The sequence below is a fragment of the Echiichthys vipera genome (genome assembly GCF_963691815.1).
Source record: "Echiichthys vipera genome assembly, chromosome: 2".
NCBI lineage: Eukaryota > Metazoa > Chordata > Actinopteri > Perciformes > Trachinidae > Echiichthys > Echiichthys vipera.
In genome coordinates, this window is record NC_139827.1 from 12937732 (window position 1) to 12955489 (window position 17758).

The 17758-nt window shown below is 40.3% G+C and overlaps 1 protein-coding gene across 1 annotated transcript; it reads right to left on the minus strand.

Moving 5' to 3' along the window:
- Positions 1 to 83: 83 nt before the first annotated feature.
- On the minus strand, positions 84 to 14484 carry arhgef38 (Rho guanine nucleotide exchange factor (GEF) 38; the record flags this gene model as incomplete). Its single annotated transcript, XM_083924486.1, has 14 exons — positions 84 to 605; positions 2704 to 2987; positions 4318 to 4525; positions 4996 to 5133; positions 5219 to 5587; positions 6657 to 6776; positions 6869 to 6973; positions 7601 to 7734; positions 7892 to 8091; positions 8286 to 8303; positions 8421 to 8568; positions 8654 to 8771; positions 9133 to 9317; positions 14268 to 14484. 14 exons carry the CDS (start codon positions 14482 to 14484, stop codon positions 423 to 425), a joined length of 2427 nt encoding a protein of 808 aa, XP_083780612.1. The 3' UTR covers positions 84 to 422.
- Between the last annotated feature and the right edge of the window lie 3274 nt (positions 14485 to 17758).

Genomic DNA, 17758 nt, shown 5'->3' on the forward strand with positions numbered 1-17758 from the left:
TTTCACATTCACATAATATATATATATACTTCATGTATTGTAATCATCTCACATAATAACATATACTTCATCTGTAAATCAGTTCACATATAAAATTAACTTCATGTGTATATCACTTCATTAGCAATTTAAATTCAACACTGAAGTAGAAAAAGTGCTCAGCACAGTGCCCTGTGTTTTCCTACCATTATTTAGATTCATCACAGATTATTCAAGTCCTATTGGTGTGCTCTCTCGTTAAGATCTTCTGAAGGCAAAGCCGATTCAACACTTTTGGTATGACACATATAACATCTAGTGACACCTAGTGCAATTCTAACTTTCACAAAGCAGAAATGTCACGTTTTACAGTCAGGATTATTTCAACTATGTATTAGTGTAAGTGAGTTTGGTCAAGGTAGCCTTAAATAGAGGGCCACTATTTATGCATAGGACATCCTGCCAAGGTAGTTGGCAGGAACGTATCCTTTTTGTCCGTTAGCCTCGGCTAACCACCAATCCTTATTGCCTCCCAGGTCACTGAACTGAAGGATGCGAACATGCTGGTACTCCTGCAAGGTCAGCTCCTGGTCACAGCGTGCTTGAAATGCATACACTGCGTAGAACTGTGGAAAGAGACACAAATCTGATGTAATCACAGACATGACTTACCCTGCGGTTGCCAAGAATTTGTGCTGTTTAGAAGAACTGTTTTTTGATGCTGTGCCCTACATACTTGGAATATGCTTCAACAAAACTTTAAGTTGGCCTTGTTAGTACCACTGAGACTATTCTGAGGTTTCATTGCTAATGTTGTCATTCCCCGGAGTTGTTTGTGCTTTGTCGTCTCGCAGGTCTCTGCTGATCGTGGTGGTGCCTGCTGCCGTGGTCCTGCATGACGCTTCCTGCTACTATTATAATCTATAACCTTAGCTGTGCTTGTTTCTACTATTCTGCTGTATTAACTGCCATAACATATCAGTCATATTCACATTACTATAGGTATTATAATAGTTACTGGAAGTGTGTCTGTCTCTGTCTTTGGGTCTGTCTTTGTCTCTCTCTGCCCATCTGTCCATCTTTTTTCTCTCTCTCTCTCTCCTTTTCTTCCTCCCCAACCGGTCAACACAGATGTCCGTCCTCCACAGAGCTGGGTCTGTCTGACGTTCCTGCCTGTAATAGGGAAGGTTTTCGTTGCCACCGTACTCTAGGGGGGAATTGTTGGGTTTATGTAAATCATAAATAAGTCATAGAGTGTGGTCTTTACCTAGTTTATAAAGTGTCCTGAGATAACTTTAGTTATGATTTGGCACTATAAATAAAATTGAATTGAACTGAATTAATGTATTGATCGAAACTGCCATAGCTTTTAATTTTTTTGTTTTTCTTTTCAGGTTGTTTCTTCTTTTAATTGATATAGCATGTAACTTTCTTTTATTGCTTTTTGATTCAGCTGTGTGCATTTTTACCTCGGTACCATTGAAAATGAGGGTTCTCCCTCATTGTGTTTTCTGAGGTTTTAAATAGAAAACATGAAAGTGAATCAGGAGCAAAAAATATACTCTTGCTGCTGTCACTGAAATGTGACAGCAGTATTTAAGTGTAGGTAAGTTATTTTGTCTAAAAACATGTAACTGAACCAGGGTATTTTACTGCAGCTGAAAATTGGAAAGGGCAGTTCAAAAATAGTAAATAGCAAATCTTATTCTGCACTGACATCATTCAATAATATTTCCTCCTGGAAATCCTGAAGGTGGCACTGTTTATTAGCTTTTCCACATGGACAGAACGTTGCCACCAGTTTTCATTTTCATTGGTCAAAATCTACTGAATCTTGTCAACACTTTTAATTATTATTTTATATATTTTAAGACCAATAACTGTAATGTCACTGTGTCATGTTACAAAGATCGTTGTCATATTGGTAGAGTCAGATGTAGACATGACCACAGGGAGGACAAAGCCTTGTAGTGTTGCAGCCAGAGTGACAGCATGTCATCGTTTAATGTCATCCGACCTATTTCATTTCAATGCGACCTAAACAAAAACACTGTGAAGCAGTCAAGTGTATTGCCAACCATTCTATATGAGAGCACATCTCAGTTGCTGGCCCTTTGTCATAACCTTCATATTTTGCAGGTGGGGTCTCATATGTGAGGAGGCTCTTAAGGCTGGTTAAAGATATGTGGCCTGCTGAGCCATTATTGTGTGTGTGGTTTGTTGTGTTTCAGTTTTTCAGATACTGCTTGGTTCATTTCAAAGTGTTGTGCATCCATGCACATGAGAATGCTTAAGAGTTGTGGCAGGTTGCCGTTCTAAAAAAGGACATTAAAGGGATAGTTCTGATATTTCTTGGGGGAGGGGAGGGACCCCATGCTGTATTTATGGAGCAAGATGTCAATGAGACGGGAGGATGAATAGAGGTATACAGTACAAGTCTACCCATTTTCATTAATGGAATAGTTCAGATTTTTCTCTGCAAGTGAGGTTGTACGAGTAGTTAGTGTCAAGAATAGTCAGCGTATAACCTACAGTCGATGGCGGTCAGCATGCCCCTAGTTTGGAGAAGCAGGCAGGAGTTCAGGCATAGAATAACATTTTTTTAGCTTACGCCTGTCCTCCTGCCTTGGGGGCCTGCCACCCCTGTCCCATATGGTGCAAGACCAGTTCTGAAAACAACATGCAGGCTACCACACACACACACACACATACACACACACACACCTGCTGAGCCTCATTGTCCTGTGTGTCCTCCAGGTCTTCGGGGCTCTCTGGCTCCCCCTGTAGTCCGGAGAGGGTTGAGTTGCTGTCAGTGGTGTTGAGGTTGAAGCTGCGCAGGCTGCTGCTGCTGCTGCCTGACACGAACAGGCTGAGGTTGTCAAAGTCCTCATCCACCATGGCAGGTGGCTGCTGCTGTTGCTGCTCTTTGGCAATCTGGCCTGCCCGCTGGGAGTCCCTCAGAGGGTTGTACTGCTTCAGGAATGTGGAGTAGACGTAGCCCTGTGTACCTAACAGTGGCACAAGGGGACAGTTTGTCATCATGCCTGACCTCTGAGGATATTTTAAAAGGTTGGTTAAGCCAAATTCCCCCCAAAAATATTCGTTTCCTCCAATGTTGTCTAGCCATGCAGATTTTCATTTTTCAGGTTTTTGAGATCGTTTTTGATTTCCCCCATTTTCAGACTTTTTGGAAACAGTGTCCCAGTCACTCTGGATAAGCCATAAAACAGTATGTCAACCATTTTATGCAGACTATTTCTTCGGTAGAAATGAGTTCCAATAAAAAAAATAAAGTGTTCTCAGTAAGGACTACTATCCCGAGTCACCAAGACATTTTTCTGAGTTTTTTTTTTTTCAGTTATTCAAGCACGACAATTAAAATTCCATCCACATCATATTTGGGTGGTCTTCAAAAAATCTCAGAGATAGACAACAAGCCTGGAAAATAAAAATCTGTATTTTGTAATCTGGTCAAACTGACCCTTTAATGTCTAAAAGTAAGGTCATTATAAAACAAACTAATAAGACATTTTTCTCGGTTAATCAAAAACAGCTTTATAAAATAAATGGGCATCATCTGGAGGATGAGTGTGTGTTTAATATATGTGACTGCACGTATTAGGCTGTAAGCATACACAATCTTTAATCCATGTGAGTGAACTGAAGAATGTGTACATTTGAGGAAAGCATATTCATAGTGTTAATATCAATGGAGGGATGAACAACAACTTCCTGGGAATGCTTGTAATCCCAGAGGAAAAGACAAGTCTGTGAAGAATGTACTTTGTACCAGGAAACATGCACACACTCTTTTTTTATAAAGCTCATAAAAAAGAACCTGTTATTGCAGAGTACAGAGAGGCACGCAAGCGTCATCTCTCCATCCTTGTTTCTGAATACCCATAGGGAGAGGCTTTGTACTCTAGGTAACACGGCTTACAACGCACAGCGGTTTGTTCCAAATAAGACATTGGGATCTCAGGTGCCTCTGCGAGATGTAGAGGGGAGAAGGAGACAAGTTATGGAGTTGGCCCTGTTGTGAGGCAACCATCTCCAGAGGCAGGCAAACAGGCACCAACAACCATAACATCACAGGAGCCCCTGGGACTGATTCTTGTGTGTTGACTTGTCAGTGTCAGAAAGTAAAGTTTGGTGTGTCTACACAGCCTCAGTCATCTAATAGCTGCAGGTGTATATTCACAGAGGAATGTGTATTAAAGGGAACCTATACCGACCATACCTGCATACGATCTGGTGTGATAAGTTAATTTACCTTGTGTGTCTTAATAACAGGATGCAGCCCCGAGGGTCTTTGTCCATATACGCACAAACACCTACACTTGCCTCCAGTGTGAACCAGCCAGCGGCTGCTGCTGCCTAATGGGTCTGTGTCCTCCAGCAGAGCTACCAGCTCTCCCTCCAGCAGACTGAGGTCCTGCTCCTGGCAGCCATTACACTTCCTCTTCAGCTGGTACAGACGGCTCACTGGGTATTCTGCAAGCAGCCAAGCACGTTGATCCTCGGTTTGATGCTGCACCTCCGGCATCTGGAGGACAGCACAGCACAAAGGGTGTAATTATTTGAAGTGGGTCTGGTGTGTGGGCACATTTAGGCATGTTGTTAGTGTTAGTTGGAGAGTATTCTAGGGAGGTAAAAATCTCCTGGGAGTAGCAGTTTCAAATAGATCCACTTACATGTCCGTCCGTGTTTGTGTATGTGTGTACCTACATACATATAGATATATAAGTCTCAGAGGATTGATATCTGGTAGAGCGTTGGGTTGCCAAGTGCCCCGAGCCTGAAGCTCTGTGTCTGCCTTTGATAAGACTCAAAGCGGCTCATTTACAGCTGGGAATTGTTTCATAAAAATGAGAGAGACTTTGGTTTTCACCTGGAGTCATGATAAGTTTACAGACACTTAAAAAACAAACCAGGGATCTAAATAGTGGGCTATAAGTAGTGTATTTTAGTCTCTAGATGTAAATAATTGATTCCAGATTATTTCAACTTTCTCACCATTATTTTCTTGTCTCGTTGTCTCTCGAAGCTGACTTTTCGCTCCATTAACTTCTGTGCATTATCTTTAACAAAAGTCAAATTGTTCAACTCATCCATGATGCTGTTCTGCACTTCAGTAATGTTTGACAATGGAGCCTGAAAAGGTAAATCCAACACACGTTAGTTTCAATATTAAACAGACTGAAAATGAATTAATGTGATTCATTTGTGGGATCCTCACTGGTAGCTGCTGTATGGATGGGGCACAAAGTAGAATTTCATCCATCAGCCCTCTGAGCAGGGCCACTAGATACACCACACAGTTGGTCAGGATAGTATAGGCGGCCATGTTGAACCTCTGCAACTCCTCCACTAGCAAGGCATTGAGAGCTTCATAGTCCCTCCTGGCGGGACCAGGAGGTTCTTCTGACACCAGTGAAGAAGAGGAAGAAGTGGTGGGTGACGAGGATGATAAAGAAGAAGAGCGCTCCAGGCGGCTGCAGTAATCCAGTAATTTGTCATAACGCTTTTGGATGAGCTTCTGTGGGGCTGTGAACATGCCTTGCAGAGACGAGAGGGGGGCGAGGACCAAGCGCTCCATACTGTCTTTCTGAAGCAAGAAGTCAATGAGACGGAGGCGGATGAATAGAGAAATAAAGTACAGTCTACCCATTTTCAGATTTCTTTGAAGTGGGGTTGTATGATGTATTTATCCATAGGTAGTACACTGACTATGGATAAATACATCATACAACCTGAGAAAAAAAAATAGATGGCAGTCAGCACACCCCCAGTTTGGAGATGCAGACCTGTGGCGAAAGCTAATAAATGTACTGGGGATGGGAGCAGTAGCTGAATGTATTTTTTACTTCTGTGTGTTTTTACATAATTTTTTCTTTTATAAACGTCTTGTTTATAGTACACAACACAACAGCATCTCTAATTCACAACCATTTTCTCCAAGGGTGGACAGTAAATACACCTTCACATCACCGTTGAAAACATAACAACAGAGTTGCTACAGCTTGATTTAGAGGTAGTGATATTATTCAGCTTACAGTCAGACTTTAGCAGACATAACAGACTTCCTCTAACATTGTGTGGAGCATGTAATGGGTAGTACTAGACATAAAGCAAACATGGTGGTGAAAATGTTGTGTTTCCTAAAAGCATGTATCCGCTGACAGACAAAATTAATCATTTTGCATATAAAATAAGTCTGTTGCTTTCCTTCTTCGATTGCACTGCCTTTTTTGCCTGCACTTATTTTTTGTAAAGCTCATTGCAGACCCTGTTTGAGGTAGTGCTAAATTGCTGCAGCGAAGAACTGCTACACAAAGACTCTTATTCAATAGCATAATAGTTATGTAGAAATTGGCCACAATGAAATCCACAAAGAGGAGAAGAGGGCAGGAGAGGGAAAATGGCAGAGTTACTGAAGAAGGCTAGAGGCATAGAAGAATTTGATTAATATAACAGACAGAAGACAGGTAGCTGTGGGCGAAGTGGCAGATGACTCACAGTTGAAGGGTGAATGGAACAGGATAGCAAAGCAGGGACAGGCAGAAGATTTAGGGAGGACAGGAATTAGCTGGAGTGCAAAGTCAATTATGCCCTGAATAAAACGGATACATCTTGTTTTGTGAAGAGTAAAACAACAACAAAAACGCCACACTTACAAAGTGCTTATAGGGGTCATTTCCATTATTGTACAATGAGCCATTTGTGTCATTTTTGTTCATATCCTTGATGATGTCCTCCATGTCCTGGACACTCTGAACCGCCACAGACACCATCTCCTGCAAAAAAGACATGAAGAAGAAAGTCTCATAAAGTTGACATAATTATTTAAAAATACACTTTGTACCAGAAAGTGCTAATATGTACCTACCTGTGTGTGCTGCAGGTAACATTGAACATTCTTGGCCAGCTGCCTCACAGCCTTCTCTAGACTCCTGAACAGCTTCTCCTCTCTGTCAAATACTTCATCTCTCACCTACAGACAGAAGAATTTAAATATGTTGCCTAAAAATGAGATTAAAATATGCATTTGCCTTACCCTAAATTTTGAGTTTCTGCACTTGCAAAGAACACCAGCAAGTGCATAAAAGCAGCAATCTTTATAAAAGTAGGCCAGAAACTTTTATTTTATTTAAATGAGCCATATTATGCTCAGGCTTATACTTATATTTAGGTCTACATGTTTTAATATTCAAAAATCAAATTAGTTTTCTCCTTTCTGAATATACCTGTATTCACCCTCTGTCTGAAACGCTTGTTTTAGCACCTGTCTCTTTAAGCCCCCCTCCCAAAAAATTCCAGTTTGCTCTGATTGGTCATTGTTTTCGGATCATCTGCATCTGCGCTCTCTCGTCTCTGCATCATTGCAGCTGGGTAATGACTGTAACAACACTGTAGTGACACTTCCTACCAATAAAGTATAGCGAGTCCTGATACTTTTTTGATACTTTCGCAATTGATTTTATTTATATAGCACATCGACCTGCTTTACAACCAAAAAGATATAGAAATCTCACTTTTTACAATATGGGACCTTTAAACTCTCAAGCCATATGACTGCAGTACTCTAAACTCTAAAATCTGTTTTGCCAGCGTATTTTACCTGTGGTTCAACTCCAGTGAGGATCTTGAGATAGCCAGCAAACCTGTCGCCTTTCTTCCGGATAGAGTGAATGTTGAACTTGTGCAGTTTGCCCCTCAGTGTGCCTTCATCTTCCAACCTCTTATACTTCATAACTGAGAATGAACAGGAATATGGAAGCACAACTGAAACAATTATGTTTGAATATATACAGTATGATATCGGCCTGCTTTGTATGCACATGTAGCAAATTTGATAAAAAGACATCAATGATAAACACCCTTGTGTGTGTCATTGTAAATGAAATCTCACCAATATCTTTGCGTCTCTTGAACTCATTGATGTTTACGTTGATAATCTTGGCAGCAGTGAATGCCTCCTGCAGTGGCCGATAGTCAGGGTGGTCTTCAGGGGTGGCGTGCCACAGCTCTCCGAGCAGCAACGGGTATTTCATGATCCTCTGGACCGGTTTGATGAGCAGTGAACCCATGTTCAGCAAGTTGGGTTTACCTCTGAACAAATAAATATATTACACAGTAAACAATAGAAACTGTTATGATCTATAGAACACATTTTCTTAAAAGACGAGAATACATGACAACAAACCTACTTTTTCAACACTATTATCAAGATCTATATATGTGTTTCATTTGATATTTAGTGTACCTTAAATGCCAACATAAATGTTTCATTGAGGGGTACTTACTCTTCATCATAGATTCTCCTGTAATTACAAAAGCAAAGAAAAAAAGTCACCAACACGATTATACTCTTTAAATGATAACATTTGATATTAATATAAATAATTTGAAAAATATTTGGAGTAAGTGACCTGACTTACTTCAGAGCTAATACACACGTGGTGAAATGTTGCTTTATTTCTTCATCTTTCTCATAGGATTTCAGTGACATGTTTGCATCATCGTGATGGTAACAGTAAATCTTATATACATCTTCTAAAGCTGCCTTCGCCTGGATGAATATTTCTCCTTCAAAGGAAAATAGGACATGAGATCTTTTGTCTAATATTAACCGGAGCAGTAAAAGACAACAAATAGTTAAATCAGGCATTACCTATGACAACTGACTCTGGATCAGGGTCAGCCATGGCCTCATGCAGCCTGTGAAGGAGTGCTGCAGATACCTCACACACTGTCTCCGTGTTGGTGAACAACCTGTCTATATCCACAACCTGACAAAAGATAAAGAAAATGAAATCTTGAATGCAAATGAAACAATCAACGTCTGCTTATAATATTCCTTTTCTGTCCGAAAAGCAATAAACCAGAATCACTTTATAAATAAGATGCTATTTATATAAATTCATTTTTTCTCAGCAGGCAGGTAGATGAGTATTAACATACGACTTAACAAATTAAGTGTTATTTTTAAAAAAATATATAAAAATGTGTTTTGAAAAATAAATCGCTGTATGCTGTTGCAGCCTAGTATGTGAAGATCTTTGTGGGTTAGGCCTCTTCAGCTCTCTCAGTTTTCTGTTTTTTCTAAGGGCACAATCCGTTAAGCTCGGCCAAATCTTGAAAAGCCTCTACCTGCAAATTTCGTAGAGGCTGGACCACCTCTCTGATGCACAGCTCCAGGTCTGTGAGGTAGTCCTTTTCCGTCTGCACAAGCTCCTGAATGACCTTTGCCCTGCGGTTCATCTTCCTCAAACGGACCTCTTCAGGGTCCAGTGCTGGAGAGGGGGGTGTGGACAGGTCATGTGGTGTCATTTTCTCTGAGAAAAGAGGACACAATAACATTAGTATAAAATTAAAATAAGCTCAGGTATAATTTCTTTTAGATTTTGTCACATTCTTCTTCTACTGTAGCAAGCACGAGCATCTGGCCTAATGAGTCACATGGGTCATAAGCTACAATGACATAGAAAATGATGATGTTGTGAGTGCACCTACATTTTGCTTTAAATCTGCATTTCCCCAAAAATGTATGTGTGTGTTGCCAACATTTCCAGCTATCTGTGTGTATTTTCTAAAATGCTGGTAAACACGCTGTCCCTGTGGGCTGAGCATGCTTGTGAAAAAAAACCTACATCCCTTCTCAAGCATCCGCTTGACGCCTGAGCAGCCATCAGTATTTCACGGTGATATAATTATTTTGACTCGAGCGCCAAAAGGCCTCACTTAACATGCCAGTCAGGCTCACTTCTCTTTTTTTATTGCTCTGCTGTCTAATCAGTCTGTGGCTGCTCTGTGCTTTGCATGGCAGGCAGGAGTGTCTGTTCAGGGAAGAGGGATGCTTTCGTGCCGCCTAATCAACACCACACACTACTTCCTCCTCTGGAGGGGAGAGAGCAATGAAGAGAGAGCGAGAGAGGTGGAGGGAGGGAAACAGGGCTGCGAGGCTCGTGTCAGGTTACGGAACTAATCATGCTGCTGATGTAATGCTCCATCGTGCTCAGGCATTCCATCTGCTCCGACTGGGAGTGTGGCACTCAATGATGAACACACACCTGCAAGTGCAAGGACACACACACTGACACTGATTTGCGCAGGAATACATACACACAGTCACGCATGCACATACAAACAGATTTACTGCTACACCCACCTCAGCTTACTCACTTTACACACAAATATAATACACAATATTACCAAGACATTCTTTACAGTATATTTGAGCACCATTTGCTAAATAATACTATACATATTGACTATCTAGGTAATGACTAGGCCTTGTATATTTGCTCTTATTGCTGTGATTCCGAGCTTCGACCAGATCTCCTTTTTTTGACACGATAAGTAAAGCAGGCAAGAAAGTGAGGAAGTTGCTTTGCTGGAGAAAACAAGTAGGCCATGTGTAGGGACATTCTTCCTTTTTTTTTTTACTAATTATTTTGTTAAAAAATATTCTATTTATTTTGTCAGAGGCAACAGGAATGACAAGTTGCATATGCTGTGAATTAAACTACCGCATTGCCATGAGGGAAAGGTACAGTAATTAGTGGCTGAAGCTTTGCAGAATGGGTCGTGTGTCTCTGGCCAGTGGGCAGAGCTTTCTCATGAATGCGAACACTGTACAGTCTGTGTTTACACATGACTGACTCAAGCAGAAATCGGATCACATTCTGCTTGCAACACTGGATATAGTGATACATTTTTCTTTCTTCCTGAGATGCAGAAATTCACCTGCAGCAGTGAACCATCATACAATTGAAAAGCTCAACAAAAAGCGAACATCATAAACTTCACAAAGGTAATCATTTGAAGGAATATGTTTTTGTGTCCTTCCCTGCACATTAATACAGACCAGGGCCCATATTGTAAATTCTGATTATAAAACAGGCCGAGGTGCTGGATAAATACAGTGAAAGTATCAAAATGCTCAGTCCACAGAGAAATGCACACAGTCTGTATTCAGAAACTGTGCCTTTAAAATAGCCGTCAGGACTTCTGTGCAGTTGTGATGTCACAACTATATTACATATAGGTAGAAAGTGCCGCTATAGTCATTCATAGGCTGCAATGATGGTGCAGAGATGCAGAGAGCTCAAATGCTGAAAACCTGACCAATCAGAGCAGTCTGGGCTTTTCCGGGAGGGGGGCTTAAAGAGAGCCTGTCTTAAACAAAGTGTTTCAAAGTATTTTGAAACTGAAAATTAGCATAACATGAGATTTTTAATACCTGATTTAAACGTGGTCGCCTTTTGTATCAGCTGAAACTCCCCACTTTTCATCTCCTCTGAATGATTGCAGACAATTTAACAGCTGAAATTAATCAAGAATCACAGCTTTCCTCTAAATTCAGCTTCTTTGGCTTTTACATAGTCTAAACAAGTTCGGTATACCAAGTGCACAGCACAATATTAAAACGAACTGTCATAAACCAGTTATTAATTAACTTGCCAACACCTGATAACACTTCCAATAATAGTCAAGGTCATCCATTGTATGAGTCTAACAAGCTTTGGAATAAATTCCTGTTAAATATATTTCTATGTTTTACTGTGGAAAAACATTTTAAATCATTATAGGACTGGCAGTAAAACAGGTATCATGTTTCAACAGTATCATGAAGTGTCACATGTCTAAGTGGGCTTTCAATGTGAAAAGAGAATCCCGAAAAACTGAAAACCTCCACCCGTGAGAAATGTTCCCTTAATGGTAGATCACGTGAGGATTCCTGATGGCTTGTTGGACAGAAGTGTATTCTATTTTTAATGGGGTTCCAGCTCTTTGTATACAGCATCACCTTTTACTCCAATATCTTCTTGCGACTGTGCAAAGAAAAGTGACATAAAGATCCTCTTAAAAACACTTTGAATTCTGTGTGAAAGTCCCATTCAGAGCCGGGAAAGATTCCCTCACACTGAGTAATTCACAATGATACGAAAACTAACATGTATTATATCACAGCTGATCTCAAATGTGCTGACTTCTCTTTTTGCCAGCATTATGCTTGGTGAGGTATGGTTGCCGGCACAGGAGTTCCCATGAAAGTGGATACACAGCTTTTCACTGTTCAGCCCATTGAAAGGGATCCAATAGATGGCCCCAGAACAGAATACAAGGCATGGTGTATCACGTGTCGCCAGAAGGAAAAATGATGCGTTTGACTTTGCCACACAGCAAAGTGCACAGTGGGATTTTGTCATAGAAAACATATCATGGTTATAGTAATCTGAAATTGAAGGAAGCCTAAAATTGTATACATAAATATTCACAAAAATGATTTTTTTCTCACTAAAAGAAAATTTTATTATTAAGTTAGTTATTCGTTATGTTAAATTGGGGGGGGGAGTCAAGGTGACACACACACACACACACACACACACACACACAAAGAGTGAGAAAGAGTCCAGTCCTCATACAATAAAGAACCCACATCAAACTAACCCACTCCATTGATGTTTTGCAGACAAATATTTGACTATTTACTTTATTACTTAACTTTTTTTATGTGAGTTTTATGCTGGTCAATCATCACCAGAACTATAATATTTAGTTACTGTAAATAATTAGACATAATGATGTCATGTTGCCATGGTTCTGTGGCTTGACAAACCTGTCTGACAAGCAGATGAGAACTGGCTGTCGAGCAGCAACTCACATGTTTCCTCTTTCAGTGAAGTCATCGTTCTGTCAATATTTGCAATGGTAATACCACTGTAAATATGTAATGCTGCTTGTCAGCTGTGAGGCTATAGTCAAACAGGGTGGGCGATTGGTTTACTGAAAACACCCCAGTGTGTGTTTTTGACAACCCTGCCTGCCATTATGCAGGTTGGTCAAGAAAACAGAAAGTACAAAGGAGTAGAAAGTGCCTCTATGTCATAGTAAACAGAGCTGCTGATAAGGCAAGTGTGTGTGTGTGTGTGTGTGTGTGTGTGTGTGTGTGTGTGTGTGTGTGTGTGTGTGTGTGTGTGTGTGTGTGTGTGTGTGTGTGTGTGTGTGTGTGTGTGTGTGTGTGTGTGTGTGTGTCTGTGGGTGGGTGGGTGGGTGTGTGTGTGTGTGTGTGTGTGTGTGTGTGTGTGTGTGATTGTGTAAAAGTTATGTCATCCAATTCATATTTATTGCATCCATTACTTGACTTGGATGAGATAGCTTTCACACAAATACAAACACAGTACGACACCAAGTGAGAAGTGGGTTGGCTATTTTAAACAAGGTACTTCTTGTCATGTTGGCATGTGATGTGTATTGTTCCCAGGAACGGAAACCCAGGAAAGGAAACCCAGGAACAAGTGGCACAGGAAAGCCAACATATTTTGGCTAATCTTTAATAGTAACCCCCTGCTGACACAGTGATGTCAGTCATTTTGCCTGAAGTGCAGCATTCCCAGCCAATGACTGCACTCTAAGGACAGGTGAAGCCAGTTTTTTCTAAAAATGTGGACATGTCTGTCAATGAGAAGACTGTGTCAGCACTAGTGATGAGGCAACATACCCTTGGATTTGTTTTGTAATCTCAACTCATTCTACTTCCCAATTATTTCTTACTTTCCAGGTCAAATGATGCAAACTGTTTTGTGTTATATTCATGATAAACCAAACTCTAAGACCAATCTTCTGACATCCGTTGGAACCCCATTTGCTAAATTTGGGTAGGAAAAATAATCTTTACATCATTCTTCGCACGTCACCGGTGTCTAGGTCTTGTTTACGAGATGGTCTGGAACACTTCTAAAGCCACTCCTCTGTGCCTGAGTTTGGAGCACAGTTTGCATATGTGGCTTCATCCCAGTGGGAGTATCTCCTCCTCAACACATAGTAACACAACAGGTGCCCAGCAGAGCTATAGAGAAGTGCATACTCTGTGTGTGTGTGTGTGGGTGTGTGTGTGTGTGTGTGTGTGTGTGTGTGTTTGTGTGTGTGTGTTTGTGTGTGTGTGTGTGTGTGTGTGTGTGTGTGTGTGTGTGTGTGTGTGTGTGTGTGTGTGTGTGTGTGTGTGTGTGTGTGTGTCTTTGGGTGTGTGTGTGTGTGTGTGTGTGTGTGTGTGTGTGTGTGTGTGTGTGTGTGTGTGTGTGTGTGTGTGTGTGTGTGTGTGTGTGTGTGTGTCCTTAAGCCATCAATGCTGCTATCACAGTCCATCTATAGTGGACATACTGTATATCTGTATGTCTTCACCAAGTTTGCAATATAAAGAATTGAAAGACTTTTCAGACTGAGTGTTGCCTCATGTGTGTATACATTGTTGCCATAGTTTTGACCCCTGGGGAGATCATTACCTTTAAGTTTAGCGCTGTACTCCGTCTTGTCAGACTGACTCCTCCTCACCAGCGTCCCCAGGCTGACGTCACCTTTGGCCGAGTCCTCGACCACAATAGTGTCCGTTTTTCTCCTCTCCAGGTAACGCAGAAACACAGGCCGGTTCCTCCTCTTTATCACTTTCTCCTTCCCTTTTTCCTTCTCCTTCTCACCCCCACCGGCCTCATTGGGATCCATGGTGGAGCTGTCAGCTCCCTTTCAGAGCAGTCAAAGAGAAAAGAAGGGGAAGAGAGAGGGACAGGAAGAGGGAGAGAGAGAGAGAAAAGACAGAGAGAGCCTGGGAAGTGCAACAGGTGTAGTGTTCTCTGTGCACTGACTGTCAGCTCTGCACAGGTATAGCTCCTCCCAATGTCCACCTGTCATGAGAGCTATGTGGCCACACCTCTCTCCTGCTGTGCTGTGCTTTTTCCATTATATTCTTCCACCTTTTTGCTATTACTAAAACCAAATGTCATCAAAATAAAATACTAAACACTAATAATGTTGACAAGGAAGTAATTATGTAAATGGAAACTGTAAATCACTCTTGCCAGTACAGAAAGGCTTATAATTACACAATGAATAGATGAACTCCAAATCAAGTAAGTTGAACATTTATGTCTATACTGTACTCTATAGGTTCTATTGAAACAAAGCAAATGAGACGAATGAAACAAAAATCAACAGCTTTTTTTTCTGGCAATTTAATTTAAGCTTAAATATTATAAAAGTGGTGTTAATTTGTGAAGATTATCTTTGCCTAACAAATTGTGTCAGCATCATAAACCTTTGTTTGCTATAAAGCTAATTTTAGGCAATAATCCAAAATCTAGTGGGAAATCTAATTAGCTTTTTATCAAGGAAACCAGGGTGATGCAAACTTTTGGGTTTTATTTCTGCTTTATTCAACCAGAAAAGTCCCACGAGATAGACTCTTTCTTCTACCAGGGAGTTCTGGTCAAGTTTAGCAGGAAAATGAAAGGTTTCATGTAGCCTAGAAGTACAAAAAAGGACAGGGACAGATAACAAGACAAAAAAGAAAACCCATACCAAAACACAACAACAGACACAAAACATACAAGAATCAGAGGCTAAAAGGATCTGGACACATTAAAAGCAATAACATTTTTCTGTGAAAACATACCTTAAAGTATTTTTAAACATACCAAGAGAGGGTCAAGATTCCTGTAAAGAGCTCATTCCAAGCTGGTGGGGCGTAAAAGATGAAGGCAGATTAACCCAACTGTGGTTGTGTGATTGGGACCATGAAGAGAATTTTCTCTGATGGCATAATGTCAGTAAACCGTACTGCAGTCATTTACCCAGTGATGCTTTTGTAATAATAATTAGCATATGTGTTGGCCTACAAAAATACATCATCCCTGCAACACTATTGTACTTCTGCAAAAGTGCAAAGAGAAGGACATGAAGCTGCACTCATGTGTTCACTAAACGTGTCAGGTTAGTGTTTTTTTAGTGGTTTTGAAACAACAGGCGGTGTGTTTGTATCAAACAATAATAATCATTTTTTTCATTTTGTTGTACAGAAGGCCGTTTTCTAAGTTTTTGTTTCCACATTGAAAAAAGTACTCTTTCACAACCAAATTGACACTCATAAAATATCTAATCTGCTCAGACAGGAAACTCATCACCACACACGCTCCCATAATGATTTCTGGTCATAGCAACCAGATACTGCGTTCCTCACCAGAACAATGAATGGATTCATTTCCTCCCCATTGAACCACACGTAAAGAGCACTCCCATTGTGTTTTTGCTCATAGCACACCTGTTTAACCTCCATTGGACGAGATGCATACATACGGCTCTCAACTTTCTATTAGAAATTTATCAACATAACACTGTATATATTTAATGTAATCATCATTATGTCATCATCATCAGAAGGTATTTGAGGGAAACTCAAGAATAAAACTATTTATCTTTCATTGTCTTCTCTGTTATACAAGCGCAGTTAAATTCAAACATAGCAGACGTCACTGTCAGCAGTATAACGTAACCGATTGGACTTGGTAAACCTTACTGAGCAATCACAAACGCTATACAAACATGAAAGTGAGTAAACAAAGTTATCTTCTGTGCGCTGTCAGCGAGGCGATATTAATTGTTTTGTCCTGAAAGAGCTCATGTGACATTGTGTCACTCAGGGTGTGGCTTTTCTTGACCTTCTGCAAGTGTACTCTTTTTCGAATTTTCTTAGCCCAGGGCTGAGATCCCCGACTACTTGAACCCCTTTTCACAGAAACAAGTGAGAAAGTCTATTTTCAGAGGATAATCTGGCAAAACCTGCAGGGCCGGCAAACCCTAGGCTAAAATCAGGGTTAGCCCACTCACAATGTGCCAGGATTGTGCCGGTGTGAATGTTTTCTTATGGAGCTAGGGCAGTGTGCAAAACCCTTATATCTTTTCAGCCAACAAACATCCAAAAGTATTTTCTTGTGGTAAAAGAAACAAAAAAGAATAAAATGCTTATTATATATTTTGTCAGCAGTTGCCAGGGGAGGTAGCTGCAGGAGCCAGCGAGGTTCATGAATAGAAAAGATAAAATAAAAATGCCTCTTGCTGACCACCCCTCTCTTCATCGTGTCAAGTAAATAGCTTTCTTTGACCTTGACTTCTACTGTGCAGCTTAAAGGTTTTTAGCATTATTATCTTGTGAGAACTACAGTGAGATTGGTCAAAACGGTCCTGTTAGCTGAAGCACACATAATGAATAAGATTTTGTGCTCGGCAGAATCAAAGCCTTTTGGCAATAGTATCAAAGGCAGGGGTCCACTTTAAGATATGAAGCAAGCAACTTTTTATGACTGCCGATATGCATGTCATTTGTTTGAACAGCAGCCAACCTATTCAACAGTAAAAGCGGCACGTCAAGGTCGCTGGGACGGGAGTTTGTTTATGACAACATGGATACATATGGACTTTGATCTCCACCATCAAATCCATTAACTTCTCCTCTTAAAGAGAAAAGCAGGGGCACATTGAATCCTTCAGCTCAATTGTATCTGTGCATGGATATCGTAATGGCTACCTTGCCCATAAGCCAGTAAGTTTATCATCAAGGTTGTGTAAATGTGTTTATTTATTTTTTCACATATCAGTATTTGCTAATAATGAGTTGCATTCATGTTAATGTATATTTCCAGACATTGTGGGGAGGGAGGGAAAGGTATGAAGTGTGGAGGGAAAGGTATGAAGGACTTAAGATGACTTTCTATAAATTAATAAATAAATGCATAAATAAATGTTAAAATAAATAAATACAGCAATAAATATATAAATTGATAAATGAATGCTGGAATAAATGAATAAATAAATAAATAAATGCATATCCCACTAACACAGACACATACATAAAGAAATGAATAAATGTAGGTCAACAAAAATGTAGAAATAAATGTAAAGCATTTATCTATTATTTTATTTATTCATATTCTCTTGCTAATTAATG